Source organism: Nicotiana attenuata, chromosome 2, assembly GCF_001879085.1.
Source record: "Nicotiana attenuata strain UT chromosome 2, NIATTr2, whole genome shotgun sequence".
NCBI lineage: Eukaryota > Viridiplantae > Streptophyta > Magnoliopsida > Solanales > Solanaceae > Nicotiana > Nicotiana attenuata.
In genome coordinates, this window is record NC_031990.1 from 62,008,980 (window position 1) to 62,029,649 (window position 20,670).

Below are 20,670 nucleotides of genomic sequence, written 5' to 3' on the forward strand. Positions count from 1 at the left end.
ATTAATTAATTTTATGGTTTATAATCAATATAGGATATACAATTAGTGCACAAAATATAAACTTATTGTTTGAGAAAATTAAGTTTTAGCCTATCGTTTTAATATTTCCTCCGTCTCAGTTTACTTGTCGTATTTTTCTTTTACACGCCTCTTAAAAAAATATTAAATATAAGAGATCTTTGATTGTCTTACCCTTATTTATATCTTAAAATATAATATCTCTTCATTTAACATTATATAATTGAGGTATTTGTAATCTTCAAAAGCAATTAATATTAAGGGTAATATAGGGAAAAAATTAATTTAGTCATGAACTTATAAGATGATAAATATTTGAGATAACTATTTTGAAAACTACGATAGATAATATGAGAAAGGGGAAGTACCAATTTCAAATATCTATATTTTTGTTTCTAACAAAAAAATTCTGATCTTAGTAAATATTACAGAGAATGCAATAGGATAATAAAACTGAGGGAAATAGAGGTTTATTGGCTCGGCGGAAATTGCACTTTTTGGAATCTTACTTCTCCTCGAGAAGCACAATTTTTCCAAATTCATACCAAACTCCACCCTCCCTACCTATTTTCCTCTTTCCTCCTCCAATTTACGTCTCAATTTCTTTCCTATAAAACCCTAACATCTCCCCTAATTCTCAATTTCCCAATCATTTCATTCAATCAATCAAATTATCAAATTCCCAATTTCTATTTCTCTCATTCATATGGAAGCTCCAATTCTCATTTCTTCAATCCCCAATCTCTTCTCCTTCTTCACTTTTTTTCTCATCATTTACCTCGTTGCTTACTTCATCATCTTCCGTTCATGGAAGCCCAAGCTCCGTCCAGAAGCTTCCAGCTGCGCCATCTCCTTACTCCACGGCACCCCCGCCGTATTCTTTGCCGTTACTTCCCTGCTCGCCGACCCAGATCGTGACTTTCACTCGCCAAACACCCCTTTACAAAACCTCGTCCTTGACTACAGCATTTCCTATTTCTTAATGGACCTGACCCACTACCTGATTTTTTACCCTAGTGATGTTCTCTTCATTGGCCACCACCTCGCTACCCTGTTCGTGTTCGTCACGTGCCGGTACGTGGTGTACCACGGCGCGTATGCGATTCTCGTTCTTTTGATTCTTGCGGAAGTTACTAGCTTCATACAGAACACGTGGACTCTCGCGAATGCTCGGAAATCGGACGTGGAGTTCGCTGCTAAGGTTTATGCTTTACTTTCGCCTCCGTTTTATGTTCTGTATTCGTTGGTCAGAGGTATTGCTGGGCCGTATTTTGTGTATAGGATGTTTACGTATTATCTTAGTGGGGCTGCTAATAATGTGATACCTAGATGGATTTGGATATCTTGGGTTTTTGTTGTTGTTACTGCTATTTCCGTTAGTATACTGTGGATTTCCAATCTTTGGGTTGAGTTGTATAGAGAAAGGAGTAGGGAACTTGAGAGAAAAGTTAGGTGAGTTGAATACTGTGTGTTTACAGATTAACCATATATGGGTTTGATTGGATGAGATGATAATTGAAGAAAAATCAAATCTTTTGTTGTTTGTGTATTCTCACTTGTTGCATTATGCATTTGTGGTGTATACTGGTGTTGCTGCTGCGTCAGAGCCAGGAATTCTAACTTGGGGGATTAAAAAAAATGCAAAAATGCTATACCTAAAAGATTATGTTAAGAGGATTCAACAGTTTATATATATGAGAAAGTTTGCTTTTTGCCCTAATTGCACAGTATAATTTCTGGACGAAAGGGTGTTTAATTGAATTAACTTTCTTACCTTTAACTCCGCTATTCGGTGTTGGAAGGCATAACTTCAGGATTATGTTTTCTGTATAGCTTTTTACACTCTGAAATCAGCGACAAAGAGTAGGTAGAAAACAATAAGTGATTTGCAGAATTAAATTGAAGGTTTTGGTTAACTTTGAGATTGATGGCAGAATCCTCTGAATTGTTCTTTTGATGCACCAGCCTATATTGTTTTATATTACTAGTTTGGAGCTTCATTTGCTGTTAATGATAGTTTTCTGGTTAGGTCACCTTCAAGAGAATATGGTTAATTAGCATTGTCTCAAAAGACTTGTAATAATGTCCATTATTTAATCATAGATTCTTTCGTGTTGGGTATGCCTAATTTGATAGTTTTGCATTATTGATTTGGTGGAATGAAGTGGCTGTTTAAAATTTTAGGTGCTATGCATTCATTTTATTATTCATCAAGGTTTGAGCCTCCCCTGTTAGGAAGCCTCGGTCAATCCTATATATGAGGTGAAATATGTTCTTAAAACGACTGGCCTGTGATGTGTAATTTAAATAAACTTGGCTGTTTTCTCTGTTAAAGATTGCATTGATCTCTAACTGGTGGAGATAGGTGTTTGGCAATGGAAGTTTAGATGGAGAAGAATGTTCACTCTTCTCACTTCTATTGTTGCCCTGGGTGGGGTGGAGGCAAAGGCGGATCTAGGATTTTTAGTACATTGGCGCACTACTAAAAAAATGGAGGAAAAATGTATTTAGTGGGAATTGATCCTATTCCTCTTGGTAAATAACCCAACCTTCAATAAGTGCTCCATTTAGCCTTCTTGGAGCATGGTGCCAACAGTCAATATTATATCAATTTTAGAAAATATGTACATAAAATATCTCGTGCCCCATAATTATTCGCCCCTGGGTTGTGGGTGGATGGGGGTAGAAAGATGTTAGCCTTGCTTAGAGATATGATGATGCTTCATCAATCTCAAGACTTGTAGGCTGAAGCATTTTAATTGTTCTCTAGAGGTTGCTAACTTGAGGCTGCATCTGCACTCCTGTCTCTTTATTTGTTGGTGATTCTAAACAATATTGGTGATTCAAAGATGCATAATTGCTCTGCTTCCTGCCAATGTTACAAAACGCATGTTGTAGAAATCAATAGTTAATTGACTTGATTTATCATCAAATGGACATCACGAATAATGACAACAATCTGAATCAATATTATTTTGTAATTGAGGTATAGAAAAATGAACTGATATGTAAGCTCCCCTTTTGGTCATACAATTTTTTTTTTTTTTTTTTTTTTTTTTTTTTTTTTTTTTTTTTTTCAAATTTTGTTTTCAAATATCTGTTTGCTTATAGATTGTAATTATTTTTTGGCCAATTTTGAAAACAAAATCTTCAAATCCCAACAGCTTAGTTTTTGAAGTTTTCTACTCACAAAACTTTAAATTCTTTTCAAGTAAAATGTATGTCCAAACATAGTAACTTTTAAAAATTATTTTTTATGTTATTTTCAAAAACTGAGTTTTTGAAGTTTCAACCAAATCTATGTGCAAATGCTAGCTTAGAATCCATGCACAGCCGGCGAGCCAGTTCGTTTATCTCTGCCTTGTTCTTCTGTTACAGTTCATATGTCAATGGATTTTTGGCAAGAACTTAAGTTCCCCATTCCAGTTGAAGAGCAACAGTTGTAAATAAGGAATCTAGCGGTGTCCTTGAAGCTAATGATTCGCAATGCAGTATTCACGCTTAAACTAGTGAACTGGTTGACGGGAAAGCCTTGTTCTCAGGCAGAGCTGTACGACATGGCTGTAATTCTTAGGCATAAAATATTTAATTTAATTTGTTATTATTTTTTTTTTGGCAAATGGTAAGAGCTTTTAGAGTTTTAACTTGGGATAATTTACGCAAAGTTCCAAGTATTCGAAAAATATTACCCGAAAAACATACCTATTTCAAAAGTATTACTACGATGTAAACTTTCAGCGAAAAATATTTACAAAATAGCCAGCATGTAGGTACATTGGATATCGTCATAGTCAAAATTCACAAGTTGTTTACCTTAAAAGATATAACAATGTGATTCTGAGTGTCATATACTATCAGTATACAATTATATGAAATACATACCACAATGATATACAACGTACAAAACTATATTGTATAATTTTTTAATGGGCGAATTTTATAAATGAGTAATTCTTCTAGTCCATCTGAGTAATTGCGAATTTAGAATTTTTCCCATTTAACGTTGAGCGAACAAACAAGACGTGACAAAATAAAAAAAATTTGCCGAAGCTGCGCAAAACGTTGTTAACAGTTTTGTCCTGTAAAATTCCTTTAGTAAAAAAAGTCAGTTAAAAGTTGCAGCACATGAGGGCGTATCTGCTTTTGTATTTTGGCCAGGCAAAGGGGTATGAAATTAGTGGTACAGACAACAACAGGTAAAGCATAATATACTTCCATTAAGTAGGGCGCTTAGCTGCTTATCTGCCTTGTCTTGGGGAAAAAAGACTGCCGTTTCAAATCTTTCTTTTATATGGTAAGGTTTATTAGTAAGGTACCGAGATGAAATACAAAAGACCTGCAGGGGATGGCCATGCAGTCAGTTACATCCTTTTTACCAATTCTAGGAAATCCATACTCCAAATCTGCGATTCTCTCATGTTGCCAGCATTCCATCAGATCTCTTACCTTCAGTCGCATTACACAATAGATTCCTCATATGTTTAGGAACAATTCCCAGCATTCTCTAGTTTCTATTGCACAATAGGAATCCTCTTTCACAGGTCCCTTAGTCTTCCAAATCGACTTCCTAGGCCAGTTATCATCCCATTGACCACCTTCCTTCATTAATAAACTATAACAATTGCTGATAAAGAAACTCTTGTCTTTACTTGCTCCCCAACTGAGAGTATCCTGTTTGTTTTGAATAATCTGCAAGGCTCCAGCATCTGAAGTAAGTGAAAAAAAGTCTTTTACTTTCCACTCATTCAAATTTCTCCTCAAACTTAAGTGCCATCCTGTGCTTGAAACTTAAGCATCTGACACAATACCATACTTGTTGGTGGAACAGTTGAACAGAACTGGAAATTTGGACATTAAACTATCATCTCCAGCCCAAGTGTCTGCCCAGAAGCTGAAACTCCATATGTTGGCAGAATTCATCCCATAGCCAAAAAGAAGTAACAAACACTCTGCATCCTAGCCACGGAGGTACAAATGGTAACTTGCCTGCTTATGAAGAACAGTGGTTTTAGGCAAAATGGTCATTTTCTGCTCCCTCTCTTGCCAACCCCAGAGTTCTCTCCAGCAATCTAAACAAAGCAACTCAAAAGAGATCAGCTCCTCGTATTCACGGTTATCTAAGCAACATCCACAATTGATACAACGTTCAATGCATATAGTACAAGCCCTGCATAACTGAGTGGTAGATTGCTTCCTTATGCAACTCTCTGAGGGGCAATCATAAACAAGTCTAAGTTGCTGGCATTTCGGGCAAACTTCAATATCCAAAGCGCAGTCATCATCAGAATGGCCACTACCCAAAAACCGCGGCTTACGAGTAGTTGGCAGCTTGCTATTATCTTCACCCATTAAGAGCTTGAACTCTTCAAAGTGCTGGTTTGTCACACCAAAGACTCCATGAATCCCTATATACTTAAGTCTGTTTTTTTCACCAGACTTGAAGACTTTTAAGTTAGACAGAATACCATCAGCGGTGAGTCTAATGCACCCTGGAACACTTAACTGCATATACACAGGCAAACATGAAATCAGAAAACTAAAATAAGTTAGAAGTAATAGAATCGAATTGAAAACTAAATACAAGGTATGAAGCACTTTATAGTAAGAAATTTAATGGAGTAAATGAACTTCCCAAGAGGTTAAAAGGAGGCGAGGTGAATGGCAGACACTTCAGTATAAAGACTACCAAAAACTGGTTAGACATAAGACCTTTCCATTCTGGTTACAATTTGTCACTTTCTAAAGTTGTGTATATGAAATTGTTAATGCCATCTACCAGCATAAGCATATCAATTTAAAAATGAAACCAATTAATTATTTCTATTGACAGATTACTAAACACGGCACGTGTTGAAGAGCAGTATTAGACATAATAGATAACATAAAAAGCATTTCCGTGGGGAAAGATCAATAGGTGTAAAATAATGAAATAGATGAATGAAACAATGAGGAATCTCAGCACACACTTCTAGTTAATAGTTGTACTGGTGTTGGATGAAATCAAAGTTACAAAGTTCAATGAATGTCCTATGGACTGTAAAATATTTTTAAAACAACTATAATACATCAATTCTAAGCTTGGATTGGTACACGAATCCTAATAGTACCACTTTGCTTCATCTGGACCCCCTTTATACCCCTTTTATTTCAATACTCAACAATCTGGGTTCCTACAATAATTAATGTCTCTACATTTTCTATTGACATATAAATCTTTAAGCATACAAACGAGACTCCTAAAAATACCAGGCCTAATGTAAATGTACCAACTTTTTTACTTCTGTTGTTTTCTGTTTCTGTAAGTCCTCATGGAACGGAGGAATTTGAGATCTTTTGAGCAACTTACCTCTTTGTAATTTTAGGTTTACATCATTCCCCATCATAGTGCCATAATTACAGACAAGAACAGTTAGAGATCTACGTTGAACATGACCAAATCATCTCGTGGTGACTTCCTCTCGTTTATCTCTATGTCAGCTACTTGCCAATCCATATGATGTGATCATTTCTATATCACAGCACATTTAGCTTTACGTCCACATTTCTCCAATACTCATCTTGTGGAAAATTTAGGTCTTAGAGGTCATACATTAATTTCCATATGGTATTGCTAGTTCTATACCCATTCTACTAAACTTGCCTTTCATTTTGGTATGTCTCTTCCTATTAATGAAATCGAGAACTTTAAAATTATGATACGAGACCAATAAAGTGAGCACAGAACATAGTAACAGCACAACTATAATAAAAGCATGATATGTATCGTGCTACTCTTAATTCAGATATGAGACTTGCCAATCATGCCAACTTTACTTACTATATGATGACACCTTATAAGACACAAATTGAGCAAAACCATCAAGAGATAGTGACAAGATTTAGCTAGGTAAAACAATACTGACCTTTGTCAGGCTGGGATTCCTCTCAAGTACATGCTTCAAACCAAGAATAGTGATATTTAAGCAGTAAACGAGACTAAGAGAATGAAGATGACCTTGAGCCCTATTTGTCAACTTTATAAGAATATCATCTGTGATGTTAGGATTAAGTGGATAATCAATGTGAATACTTCTCCACAAAAGTGGATCTCCTCTAACAGCATCACGTAAAGATTTGCATACTCTTTCTACAGCAAGAAGGTCCCTCAAGCCTAAATAACCAAGGGCCAGCAAAAGTGCATCTGAAGGATCACCTCCATCCATATCAGACTGATCATTAATTCCCCCTTGATCATTATCCATTGAATCATCTCTGAGAATCCAATACTTCTCATAACTAAAACCCATAATCTCCGCATTCCCATTCATCAGACCATGGTCACCTTCCAATCCCTCACTGAGATCCATTCCAAACAGCTCAAAATTTCCATCAGTCTTACCTGCATCCTGATGAATTCTCACAGTGCCACTCAATACAAAATCAAGATCCACAAGCAAATGATCGTCCACCCCCTTAACCTCAATCTTATCTGACATAAACCCAAGAGTCTTTAACCCAAAATCATTCTCAAGATCCTCTAAGAAACCAGCGATGGTCGCGAGACCAGTGCCTTTGGTTGTAATATCCATATTAAAGGGATCCTGAGGCAACAAATCAGCAATATCATCCGAACCCTTATTAGCTTTTCCACCTTTATAATCATAAAGCTCCCCCATTTCACAATTCAAACACCAGAAATCAGCAAACCCACCCACTTTATCATTTAAGCATCTCTCCACGGAACACCCATTATCAAACCCGATCCTAGTTAAGTATCCTTCTTCTTGATTCAAGGCCATAGCGCCCAGGTGCAGATCTAGCTTGTAACCTAGGCGAACCCAATAGCTTTTGCCCAAACACTGTATATGTATTAAGAAATGCACTAACTATCTATAAATATTTGACTATGAACCCAGTTATTACATATCAACTTGAGGTTGTGGTAGGAACAATAAACTTCAAACCCTGAATAGCGTCTACTTAAAACAGTCACCAATAACCTAAAAAGGATAACAATGATCACCCACCTAGGCTAAAAGAGAACACCAAAACCGTCAATTCTCAAATGCAGATTAAAACAAAAACACCAAATAATTCCCAAAGTTTCTTGTTTAACATAAATTCAGAAACTTGTTGCAGCTCAAATATATAAGCGAAATTAAAACAAATACGAATAGGAAAACGAGCGGATAGAATGGATTAATATACCGGAATTGGCGCAGTAAAACTAGTGGTAATAGAAAGCGCAGCTATAAGACGCAATACAACAATATACAGAGGGTAGTATGTGAGAAGATTGAAATCATACTTGATCTTGGAATGGGATAAGTAAGGAGGAGGATGATAAAGAATCAAATCCAAATCCCAGAAGGATTTGAAATAATGAACTTTTGAACTATTACACGCGTGTTACGTAGACGGTAGGTGTTGTTTTTGTGTCTGAGAGAGAGATAGACGCTTTATGAATCTACGATGTCTTTTCTTGGTGGGAACATGTGGCGCGAGAGATTAGTGTTCCTCTTAGAGTTTTGGGCTGGTTAATACATGCTCCTAATTTGGGCCGAATTTATTAAATGAAATCTTTACCTAAATAGCCGGCGGAATATTGTTTACTTTTACTAGTCAGTATATACAAATTAATTATAAATAATATATATTTTTTGCCGCTCTCAAAAATAGTAACCGATATATATATATATATATATATATATATATATATATATATATATATATATATATATATATATATATATATATATTATGCACTTTTGGCTAGCAAATGTAATTAGTTTCGGCGGACCAATTAATTTTGTGTTTTGCCCTAAATTATATACTGATTATACATGATTACATACATTATATATGAACTATATATCCGCTGATTATTTCTAATTTAAGCAACTGGGTAGACGGCTATTTGCGTTAATTCTTCTTATCTAAAATTGGGCTTACTCCGGAGTTTGTACTTATACATAAAGGGTATTTTCTTTTGCCTAGAATTAAATTAATGGTTCCTTATACAAGTTATTAAGTACTACTGGTATTTAATTTGATTGCAGGACTTATTACTTTCTTTTGATTAAATAACCGCTTTATGCGTGTCAATTAAAGTATATGAATCTGAAAAAATCTCTAGCACATAGATTAGCTTTACTAGTTCTCGAGATTTTTATTTAAATAAGGTTCAAGATTGAGACATAATTATTGTCCTATGGTTACTGTTCATATAATTTGTAGAGTAAATTCTACTTCGTTAATTAATTTTAGAACCTTAATTCAGCATATTTTGCCTAGTCAATAATTATATCATTTTCAAAGATGTTGGCATCTGCAGACTTGCCACTAATAATTTTTAAATATCCCTTACTATGCTTAGACAGTATAGACTAGTAGAGCACTGCGTAATTGATAATCTAATACAAATGTTTTATATGTTCGTCTTTTTCGAGTTAACCTAGCAGTAGAAATTCAATTAAAGCCCTCAAAGATAGCTCCTTTTGGTATATTATATTCGTCATTTCCATTTCTTGAACCTCTAGGATAGCTTCCTTTGATGCCAAGGCAACATCACATCATGGCAACTGTAAACAGCTAGAATAATTTGCTTTCTTTTTTCGTTTTGATGACTTAGAGGCCACGGTGAGAAGATCAAAGACATGGACGTGTACTTTTATAATTACAAAAAAAAAAAAAAATGGATCTTTCACTTACAGAGTTTAAGTTTTGTGCATTTTTCGCATATAGATCTTTTACACCGTTAGTTTAAGTTTAACTTGTATAGATATTTTATAACCGTTTGATTAAGTTGACTTACAACAACACTTAACTTCAAAAACAAAATAATAACCTATTGGAGCCGATTAAATTAAACTAATAGCGTAAAAAAATCACATTGTCAGGGTAGGCAATTTAAATCCTTATCCAGTTTACGTGAGATATGGATTTCTCATTCCAAGAGTGTGGGATAATACTTGGCCAGCAAGGTGTTCTTTCCTTGATTGTTCTACTCATACACACACTTCTTTTAGAAGTCCTTTAGGCTAAGGAATGGAATAAGACTTTTGAACGAATGGAATAATACTTTTTTTTTTTTTTGGTAATTGAGAATTTTGTTAATCACCAAGTGTATATGTATGTATACGGGTAAAACCGAGACTAGTGAGCATTCCGATTTTCCGGTTGGGTCAAACGAAGCAAGGACATAACTACATGGAATCGGGATCGAAGCTAAGAACCTCCAGTACTAAGGTCCAAACGAAGTGCTTACCACCGGGGCCATCGAGACCTCCCCCCCTACCCCCGCGAATCTGGTACAGGCTCCAAAACCGAAGGCTCAACCAAACGGTTGCACACGACTAACGAGGGCCCAACCGGATATCACGGCGTGGATCTCAACTCCTATCGATAGCGGATCAGTGATTAACGGGAAAGAAGATTTTTACCTTTCTTAAAATTGTACTTAGGGTAAAACTCTCCTACTATATAAAGGAAAAGTTTATTGTTCAATAGGACATTGTAACACGCATATCAAGGCAATATACACTTAATTTCTTTGCTTCTAAAGTTATTCAAAGTTCTTATTTTTGCTCATAGTTCTTCATAAATATTTGGCTTCGAATCGAGAACAGAACAATTACTAAGGTCTGACCCGAGCTCGGATCTGACATCTCTACTGGTTTGGTTATTTATTCTATCTTCAATTTATTTTATTTAACGTTATTGACCACTTGTATTAAATTAGTTCACATATCCTCAAAATCGCATATAAGTTCAATTGTTGCCCATTTTAAGGGTAAACAATTTGGCGCCCACCGTGGGGCTAAGGATAATAGTAGTAGCTTGATACAAATCTCCATAACACACTCTATTTCACACTTGTTCTTTAAGGTCTCAATTTCAGGTTAGCTTAAAAATGTCAAATTTTCAATCCGCTCACGTTAACGTTGAGGATGGGTCTGGCCATCATAGCGAAAACAACAATATGGCGCTTAGCAATGAGGTGCCCCTACTGATCCCAACGGGGTCCCGATCGTAGACCCAATCGATGCTAACTCACATGTGGCCATTGATGCCAACCTTCCTACCGACCCCGAAAACAGCATTCGCGGAGGAGCCCGATCAACAACTCAGAGAGCACCCGAAGGCGAAGGCGATGGGGTCAGTCTACGATTGATCTTTGAAATGCTACAAGCTCAGCGGGCGGCGATAGCACAACTGCAAAACCAAAGCCGCGCCCCAGCAGAGTTGAGCCCGAATTGCCTCGGGAAAACACCCGAAGAAATGAGCAGATCACCGAAAGACCGGGTAAAATTGAGTCCGGTGTCAGCCCTGAAGTGATGAAAATGCTAGAAGCATTAACGAAAAAGTGGAATCTAGTGAAAAGAAAATCAAGGCAAATGACAAGAAGGTAGAGACATACAATTCCCGAGTTGATCAAATCCCAGGAGCGCCTCCAATACTAAAAGGCTCGAACTCCAAGAAATTTGTCCAAAAGCCTTTTCCTCCGAGGGCGGCTTCGAAACCAATCCCGAAGAGGTTTTGTATGCCCGACATTCCAAAATATAACAGAACCACGGGTCCAAATGAGCATGTGACTTCTTACACATGCGCCATTAAGGGTGACGACTTGGAAGATGATAAAATCGAGTCGGTGATGTTAAAGAAGTTTAGGGAGAGTCTGTCAAAAGGAGTGATGATATGGTACCACAACTTGCCCCTGAACTCCATGTTTCGTTCGCTATGCTCGCGAATGCTTTTGTAAAAGCTCATGCCGGAGCCATCAAGGTTGAGACCAAAAAATTGGACCTTTTCAAAGTTAAGCAAAGGGACAACGAGATGCTCAGGGAGTTCATGTCAAGGTTTCAAATGGAACAGATGGACCTGCCTCCGATTGCGGACGATTAGGCCGTTCAGGCATTTACTCAGGGACTCAACCCCGAAGCTCCTTGGCTTCGCAGCAGCTGAAGAAAAACTTGGTAGAATATCCGGCAGTAACTTGGGCCGACGTCTACAACAGGTGCCACTCAAAAATCAGAGTCGAGGACAATCAACTCGGGGCCCCCTCCGGATCCATTTATCCCATCAGAACTAATGACAGGTCTAAGAGAGTCGTCGACCATGAACCAAGATCTAACAGAGACCGATTTCAACCGTACATCGGAGATCGAAGGAGTAACAGATCTAGGCGTAACCCTATAAGAAACGAGAAGAGGAGCGATCGAGGCCACAGTAGTCGGGGACTCATGAGCAAAAACGATTTTGATAGGCCACTCGGGGCCAGGGAGGCACCCAGGTTGTCGGAATATAACATCAATGTCGATGCTTCCAGCATCGTATCAGGCATCGGGCGCATCAAAGATACCAAGTGGCATCAGCCACTATAGTCTGATCCTACCTTGAGAGACCCTAACTTGATGTGTAATTATCATGACACTCATGGCCACAGGGCTGAGGACTGCCGGCAATTAAGAGAACAAGTCGCCTGGTTATTCTATAACGGGCATCTCCAGGAATTTCTGAGCGATCGATCCAAAAATCACTTCAGGAACAGGGACTCCAACAAACAGACCGAACAAGAAGAACCTCAGCACGTCATCAACATGATCATCGGAGGAGTCGATGTCCCCCAGGGACCAATGCTAAAGCGCACTAAGGTGTCTATCACAAGGGAAAAACGAACCCGAGATTATATCCCGGAGGGAACCATTTTGTTCATCGATGAGGACGCCGAAGGCATCGTACGCATAATGATGCACTAGTAATATCTGTACTTATAAAAAGTCTCGAGTTAAGCGTGTGTTGATTGATCTAGGTAGTTCGGCCAACATAATTAGGTCAAGGATCATAGAGCAGTTGGGTCTACAAGATCAAATAGTGCCAGCAGTCTGGGTTTTAAATGGATTCAACATGGCATGCGAAACTACCAAAGAAGAAATAACCTTGCCAGTAAATACCGCCGGGACAATTCAAGATACCAAATTTTTATGTGATCGAGGGGGATATGAGGTATAACACCTTATTCGGAAGGCCTTGGGTTCATAACATGAGGGCAGTGCCCTCGACACTACACCAGGCACTGAAGTTCCCCACACCAGGAGGAATCAAGACAGTTTACGGAGAGCAGCCGGCCGTAAAATAAATGTTCGCAGTCGATGAGGTGTCTTGATGTCCGCACTCTCGGCATCAAAGTACGCGGAGCTGGTTAGGAAGGGAGAAACTAAATAGCAATCACCGATACCGGCCCCGACCAAACCGGAGAAGCAAGGAGCAGGCGAGGATGATGATTACGGAGTCCCTAGGTCGTTCATCGCCCCTGATTTTTCCGATGCTACCAAGTCGATGGTCGAGGAGCTGGAGCAAGTCATATTGATCGAACACTTACCCGATTAGAAGGTATACTTGGGCATGGGGTTAACTCCCGAGCTCAGGAAAAACCTTATTGAATTCCTTATAGCTAACATAGACTGTTTCGCTTGGTCCTATCTTGATATGACAGGGATCCCGCCAGAGATAACCACTCATAAGCTGAGCTTGGATCCGAATTTCCACCCAGTTAAACAGAAGAGGATGCCTCAGTCCGAAGTCAAGCATGCATTCATCAAAGACGAGGTATCTATACTCCTTAAAATAGGTTCCATTCGGGAAGTTAAGTACCCGAATTGGTTAGCTAACGTAGTGGTAGTTCCTAAAAAGGGAAATAAATTAAGAATGTGCGCAGATTACAAAGACTTGAACAGGCGTGCCCTAAGGGCTCTTTTACTTTGCGTAACATCGATCACATGATCGATACGACGGCCGGGCATGAGATACTCAGCTTTCTCGATGCCTATTCCCTGTATAACCAAATCCGATAGACCCGGGCGATCAAGAAAAACTTCCTTTATCACAAATTCGACACCTATTGTTATAACGTAATGTCGTTCGGACTAAAGAACGTCGATGCCACTTATCAACGCCTAGTAAACTAGATGTTCGAATAACAAATAGGAAAGTCAATGGAAGTTTATGTTGACGACATGTTAGTTAAGTCCCTGCCAGCAGAGGACCATTTGAAACATTTGCAAGAAACCTTTGACATAGAGAAAAGATACAATATGAAGTTAAACCCGAAAAAATGTGCATTCGGGGTCGGATCCGGAAAATTCCTTAGATTCATGGTGTCCAACCAAGGGATTGAGATCAATCCCGATAAAATTAAAGCTATAGAAGACATCACCAAGGTCGTTCAGAGGCTAACCGGGCGCATAGCCACCCTGGGCCGGTTCATATCGAGGTCCTCAGACAAAAGCCATCGGTTCTTGTCATTATTGAAAAAGAAGAATATCTTTTCTTGGACCCTGGAGTGCCAACAGGCTTTGGGAGAACTCAAACGGTACCTTTCAAGTCCACCGTTGCTCCATACTCCGAAGGCAGACGAGCAGATCTACCTTTACTTGGCGGTATCCGAGGTAGTGGTAAGCGGAGTCCTAGTCCGAGAAGAGGAAGGTACGCAATTTCCTGCTTACTATGTTAGAAGAACTCTAGGCGAGGCCAAAGCAAGGTACCTCACCTGGAAAAATTTGCGATCTCTTTGCTAAGTGCCTTCAAAAAGTGAAAACTATACTTTCAATGCAACCCCATATGTGTCATGACCTCTTACCCACTGAGGAACATCATGCACAAGCCCAAGCTCTCGGGACGATTGGCCAAATGGGCAATCAAAATTAGCGGGTACGATATCGAATATCAATCCCAAACTGCCATCAAATCATAAATTTTGGCAGACTTCGTGGCCGACTTTACGTCGGCCTTAATACCCAAAGTCGAAAAAGAACTGTTATTATCCTCGAGGACTTCATCGGGAATCTGGACCCTATTTACGGACGGTGCCTCGAACACAAAGGGGTCTGGACTCGGCATCGTGTTGAAGCCGCAGACGGGTGATGTAGTTAAGCAGTCTATTAGAACTGTGGAATTCACTAAAAATGAGGCCGAGTATGAGGCCATGATTATAGGTCTCGAATTTGCTAAAAGCCTTGGGGCCGAGGTGGTCGAAGCTAAGTGTGATTCCCTCTTCGTGGTAAATCAAGTCAATGGGACGTTCGAAGTAAAAGAGGACCAAATGCAAACGTATTTGGACAAATTACAGGTAAGGCCGCATCAATTAAAGGAATGGACCCTATAACATGTGCCCCGAGATCAAAATAGCGAGGCCGATGCTCTGGCTAACTTGGGGTCATTGATTGATGATGAAGAATTTAGCTCAGGAACAGTCGTACAACTCATGAAATTGGTAGTGGAAGAGGCCATGCCGAAATTTAATCAACAAGTTTAACTTGGGATTGGAGAAACAAATACATAGACTATTTGAAGACTGGGAAGTTATCCTAAATAATCGAGAGCTTTACGTACGAAGGCGGCCAGGTTCAGCCTGTCCGAAGGAACTTTGTTCAGAAGAACATTCGACAGCCTCTCGCCATATGCTTGGGGCCGGGAGATACCGAATATGTCTTGAGAGAAGTCCACGAAGGCACCTGCAGAAACCATTTGGGGGCGAAATCTTTCGTTCGGAAAATAATCATGGCCGGCTATTACTGGATCGATATGGAGAAAGATGCAAAGGACTTTGTACGAAGATGCAACGGCTATCAAAGATACGCACCGATGATCCATCAACCCATAAAGCTACTCTATTCAGTCTTGTCCCTGTGGCCGTTCATGAAATGGGGATTGGACATCGTCGGTCCCCTGTCGTGGGCATCTGGTAAGGCTCAATTCATACTATTTATGACTGATTATTTTTCTCAATGGGTCGAAGCTCAGGCATTCGAGAAAGTCCGGGTAAAAGAAGTCGTTGACTTCATTTGGGACCACATAATATGCAGGTTCGGGATATCGGCCGAGATCGTGTGTGATAATAGGAGGTAATTTATCAGCAGCAAGGTAAACAAGTTTTTCAAAGACCACAAGATTAAAAAGATACTATCCCCACCCAATCATCATGGTGGTAACGGACAAGAAGGATCTACAAACAAGACCATACTCCAAAACTTGAAAAGGAGGTTGACCGATGCCAAAGGGAAATGGAAGAAAACTCTGCCCGAAGTCTTGTGGGCATACCGTACAACTTAGAAGTCTAGTATCAGGGCCACCCTATTTTTATTGGTCAGGTGCCGAAGCATTAATACCGGTCGAAGTGGGAGAATCGAGCCTCGAGTTCTGATATACGATCGAAGAATCGAACGGTGAGGCCATGAGTACGAGCCTAGAACTATTGGATGAAAGTCGAGAGGCCGCCCTAGTCTGGCTAGCATCCCATAAACAACGGATAGAAAGATATTACAACCGAAGAGCCAAACTCCGACACTTCAAGATCGGGGACTTGGTGTTAAAAAAAGTAACACTTTATACCCGAAACCTGAACAAAGGAAAGTTGGGGCCAAATTGGGAAGGACCATATCGAGTCATCGGAATTACCACCAAGGGCTCGTACAAACTCGAAATGGGAAATGGTGCACAGCTATCGAACAACTGGAATGTGGTGCACTTAAAGTGGTACTACTGCTAAGGTACGATCTCATTTACTTTTTTATAATATCATGAATCGGGCTAACACTTACAGCCAACATCCAAAGGAGAATATGACTATTAGGTCTGAAAGCACGTGCCGCGTTCTTTTTCCCTTGAATCGGTTTTGTCCCAAATGGGTTTTCCGGCAAGGTGTTTAACGAGGCAACAGTAAATCGTGCTAACTTAGATTCGAAGACCGGTTTTAAATCGGAGTCAATAGGCGTATCAACAATATTCGAGACCTCTCAAGATAAACCTCGAGTATTGGGGGCCATCACCCTCGGGTTAAGGTTCTTAGCAAGGAAAGGAGGAAACTTTATACTTGAACAACTTAGCCTCGGTGGTTAGGACTTATTGTAAGGGCCAAACGGTTAAGTGAACCGTGCTTACATAGGCCACCTTAACCATAATACGAGCTTTTACACGCCTTCGATCATGTACTTTACACACAGAAATGAAAGAAAGTTCCCATCTTGCTATTATGTATTTTTGCCTCTTCAAACATAGAGCTAAGGGCTACCCCCTATTCGGGGACTATCGAGCCTAAGGGCTACCCCTATTCGGGGACTATCGAGCCTAAGGGCTACCCTTATTCGGGGACCATTGAGCCTAAGGGCTATCCCTATTCGGGGACTATCGAGCCTAAGGGCTATCCCTATTCGGGGACTATCGAGCCCAAGGGCTACCCCTACTCGGGGACTGTCATCCGAAATAAGTTTGGGAAACTCTGGCTACCAAATCCCGGAGGTACAAAACCTATTAAGTAGTGCCTAAACACGAAAGGCTACGACCACTCTAAAAAATGGCCTGGAGATGTTCGAAGCTCGTAATTAGAACATAAGGCCTTTATAAAAATTCAAAACCTGCTATAAAGTTACCCTCGACAAAATCATCATTTAATATCACTTAAGCTTCTTGGGAAAACTGCCGGTCACACCGAGTTTTCAAGGCCTCGAGCAAATAAAGTTGCATCGAAGCCGGGCTCTGTTCGGACGTATGAAAAATGAACGGCTTATTACTATATTTGATTATATGCTAAGGCATTAGAGATATTTGCAAGAATAGAAATTATGAAAATATGCTAAAAAAATTAAAGACTTGAAATTGCTAGAAAGGGAAATTTCATATATTCCGGAATGTATTTACAAAGGCACAACAAAAACGGCCTCAAAATAGACAAAAAACATACACAAGATAAAAACTAAAAAAGTTCTAAGGCACTCATGCCTGATCTTCACCGGGGCCCGAATCGTCACCAGAACCGCCGAAGCCTTCGGACCCCTCAAAACCCTCGGAGCCTTCGGCACCTTCAAGCTCAGAAAGTTTGTTTGCCTCGGCCTCAAGCCTTGGCGCTTCCTTGATCTCGGCCGACAGGTCGAAGCCTGATCGGTTCCAACCCTACACCACTATGGAGTGGCAAGAGCAGTCGATGCAGCTTTTACCCGAAAGGTCGGGATCGAATCCACAGAGAGCTAAGATATGTTTGGAGTTGGATTCCTATCTAATCTAGCAATGCGCAATGTTCTTGATTGCACTTCCTATCATTCTTTGTTTGTTTACTATTCTACTTTAATATTAATGATTCAGGAAAATAAGCTAATTATGATGTTTTTGTAAGGTTTTCTTAATTGGTCTAAGGCACTAGGGAAGTGACTTGCACCTAGGTGGGTATCTAACGGGATCTAAAACTAGGGCTCATTTGTTATAATTGGGATCATGATATAGCCATTGCACGTAACTACTCACTCTATACCTCTTGGTAGCTTGAGTGACTTTGCCCTAATTGGCTTTCTCAAGCCTAATTGGGTGTTCAAACAATGCAAGCAAAATTGGCTCAAGTCGGGTATTACTATCTCTAGGTTTAACCCTTTAATTGGGGCTATCAATCTCTTGAATGCACCCTAATTCCTTGTTGGCCTGAATTTCTTAGACCTAGTCTCTCTTTCTCAAGAAGAGCCTAAGTCAAAAAGGCACAAATCAGTGTTTGCAACCGCCAATTCAACATTTAAAGCATAAATCAAGCCAAATATCATTCACACTTAAACATTCGAGCCCTAAAATTGAAGACCCATTAAATACCCACACTAGGGTTGAGCCACAACCCTAGCTAATGGGTTTAGCTACTCATAATCAAAGAAGAAATCAAAGATTTAGACGAAATATAACCCATAAAAAGTAATTACAAGAGAAGAATCTAAGATTAATGGTTAACACAGCTCTAAAATTACTCAAAAAGGTAAAAACGGTGGTTCACGTGCTCAGCTAAACAACAGATGACCTAAAAATCTAAAAAAGAACTATTTATACACAGCTAAATTTTTCGGACAAAAATGCCCCTACGGAGGTACCGCTGACAGCGGAAAATGGACCGCTGCAGCGCTATGACTACTACGGCTGCACGATATCAAGCGCGGACCGCGGTCTTCAACTTCTGGCTCCATTGTTGGTTCTCTAAATCTGGCTTCCGCTGAGGGCGGTAAATCCACCGTGACCGCGCTAAGGCTACGCTGCCGTGCAATTTCACCGCGGGCAGCAGTGCTTGTTAAGCCCAAAATTACAGCTCTCTGAACCTTGCCACCGCTGAGAGCGAAGTCAAGACCGCCTTAGTGGTGGACCCTCCGCGTTCGCAGTTGTTTCTTTGCTATCAACACTCTTTTGGCCCAGCTTTTGATGCAGGTTTCACTCCTTTTTTTGAGCTGGTTATGACTTCCTTGTCTCTTTTTGACCAAACACTGCAACAAGCACAATAAGTTAGCTTTCGGTAATACTTGTACACACTTTTAGTCCAAAACCTAAGCAAAAAAGAGCATAAAATAGGCTAGAATCCCTAGTTATCAACTCCCCCAAACTTAAGCTTTTGCTTGTCCTCAAGCAAACAAAGTAATTCACACCCCCTCAAGATAAAAGAAAGGAAAATTTCAGTTGTCCTAAAGTAACCTCATCAAGAATCAAATGGGACTAACAATTACCCTCAACTCAAATGCATTATTAACAATACACAATCGTTTTAGCACCATGGCTATAGTGCGTCGGGGAAACTCTTTCTATTACATTGGTCGCTGTGGAACCCAAACTCACACTCCTCAACTCTCCATAAGCAAACCTCACTTTTAGATTGTAGTACTCAGAACGAAGATTGTGGAAAACACACTCATCTCTCTCAAAAGAAGGTCACAAGTCCGACTCTAAGTACCATAAGCTTGCTCCTTATGTGAGTCACCACTAATATAATCTCACTCAACTCAAGATCATATAGGGCTTTTGCGGGAATGTAATGAAGGTTTTTGGTTCAGGGTAGGATATATTGGTCTAAGAAGGTTTCATCTTTCCTTAAGCACTTCATTTGCTTCATTTTGGCACACATTTTCTTGACTCTTTGATTCATTTACTTCTTCCTTAGGGGCTAGAGAGAGACACTGTCACTCTTTCTTGTTCATTTCAATCCTTTTTCTCCTTTCTAATCTTTGCATGCCTTTCATCTTTTGCTTTTATTGAATCCCTTCATTTCTTCTACATTATTCACTTTCCTTTTTTTTTTTGACTTTTTGGCTTTTCTTTCCTTTTCTTTTTGCCTTTCCTTTTCTTCATTTTGTACCTTTTATCACTTTTGCATTCCTCGTCTCTCCCCCCAAACTTATGCTTTTGCCTTGTGCTAAGAAAATATCGGGTGCCAAGAGAGGATCATTTTAGAACAGATAAAGGCTTGTATCATGGTTATTGAAAGAATAAGGGCTATGGCTCAACGGGGTTGACTAGGGATTTTATTCTTGGTAGGCTATGGATGTTTTCAAGCTTCAATTTTGGATAAAGGAGAGCCTATAATCACTTTTCAAGTCGAGCTACACTTAGGATTTCGCCTAGACAAACATTCAGGGCAAGTTCTAGACTCATTGGCACGGGACTTGGACTTGCAAATCAATACCTCACCACACAAGCTATAGGATTGCTAAAGAAACAGAGTCGGGGGCCCATAATAACCTTAGCTAAGATTTGATCAACACAAATGGTTCCGAGAAACCACTCGATGATTGTTTAGTCACAAGAGTCTCAAGGTCACAACTATCACCATCCTATACACACCAATTTGTTTTTAACCAAAAGGTCAAAGGTAAATGTGTTAGGCCC

The 20,670-nt window shown here is 39.6% G+C and overlaps 2 protein-coding genes across 2 annotated transcripts; one reads left to right on the forward strand and one right to left on the reverse strand.

Annotated features, from left to right (window-relative positions):
* On the forward strand, positions 485 to 1,567 carry LOC109211464 (TLC domain-containing protein At5g14285). The gene has a single exon (XM_019375001.1). The coding sequence runs from the start codon at positions 725 to 727 to the stop codon at positions 1,472 to 1,474; it is 750 nt and encodes a 249-aa protein (XP_019230546.1). The 5' UTR covers positions 485 to 724; the 3' UTR covers positions 1,475 to 1,567.
* Positions 4,216 to 8,521, reverse strand: LOC109211471 (F-box protein SKIP14-like). The gene is made up of 2 exons (XM_019375011.1): positions 6,921 to 8,521; positions 4,216 to 5,520 (listed from the first exon to the last, which is right to left on the reverse strand). Exons 1-2 carry the CDS (start codon positions 7,794 to 7,796, stop codon positions 4,975 to 4,977), a joined length of 1,422 nt encoding a protein of 473 aa, XP_019230556.1. The 5' UTR covers positions 7,797 to 8,521; the 3' UTR covers positions 4,216 to 4,974.

Excerpts from the sequence above, each read along its gene's own strand:
- LOC109211464 (XM_019375001.1), top strand. The coding sequence starts at position 725 with ATGGAAGCTCCAATTCTCATTTCTTCAATCCCCAATCTCTTCTCCTTC.
- LOC109211471 (XM_019375011.1), bottom strand. The coding sequence starts at position 7,796 with ATGGCCTTGAATCAAGAAGAAGGATACTTAACTAGGATCGGGTTTGAT. Across the intron at positions 5,521-6,920 it reads GGAATCCCAGCCTGACAAAG|TTAAGTGTTCCAGGGTGCAT; the intron begins GTCAGTATTGTT and ends GTGTATATGCAG.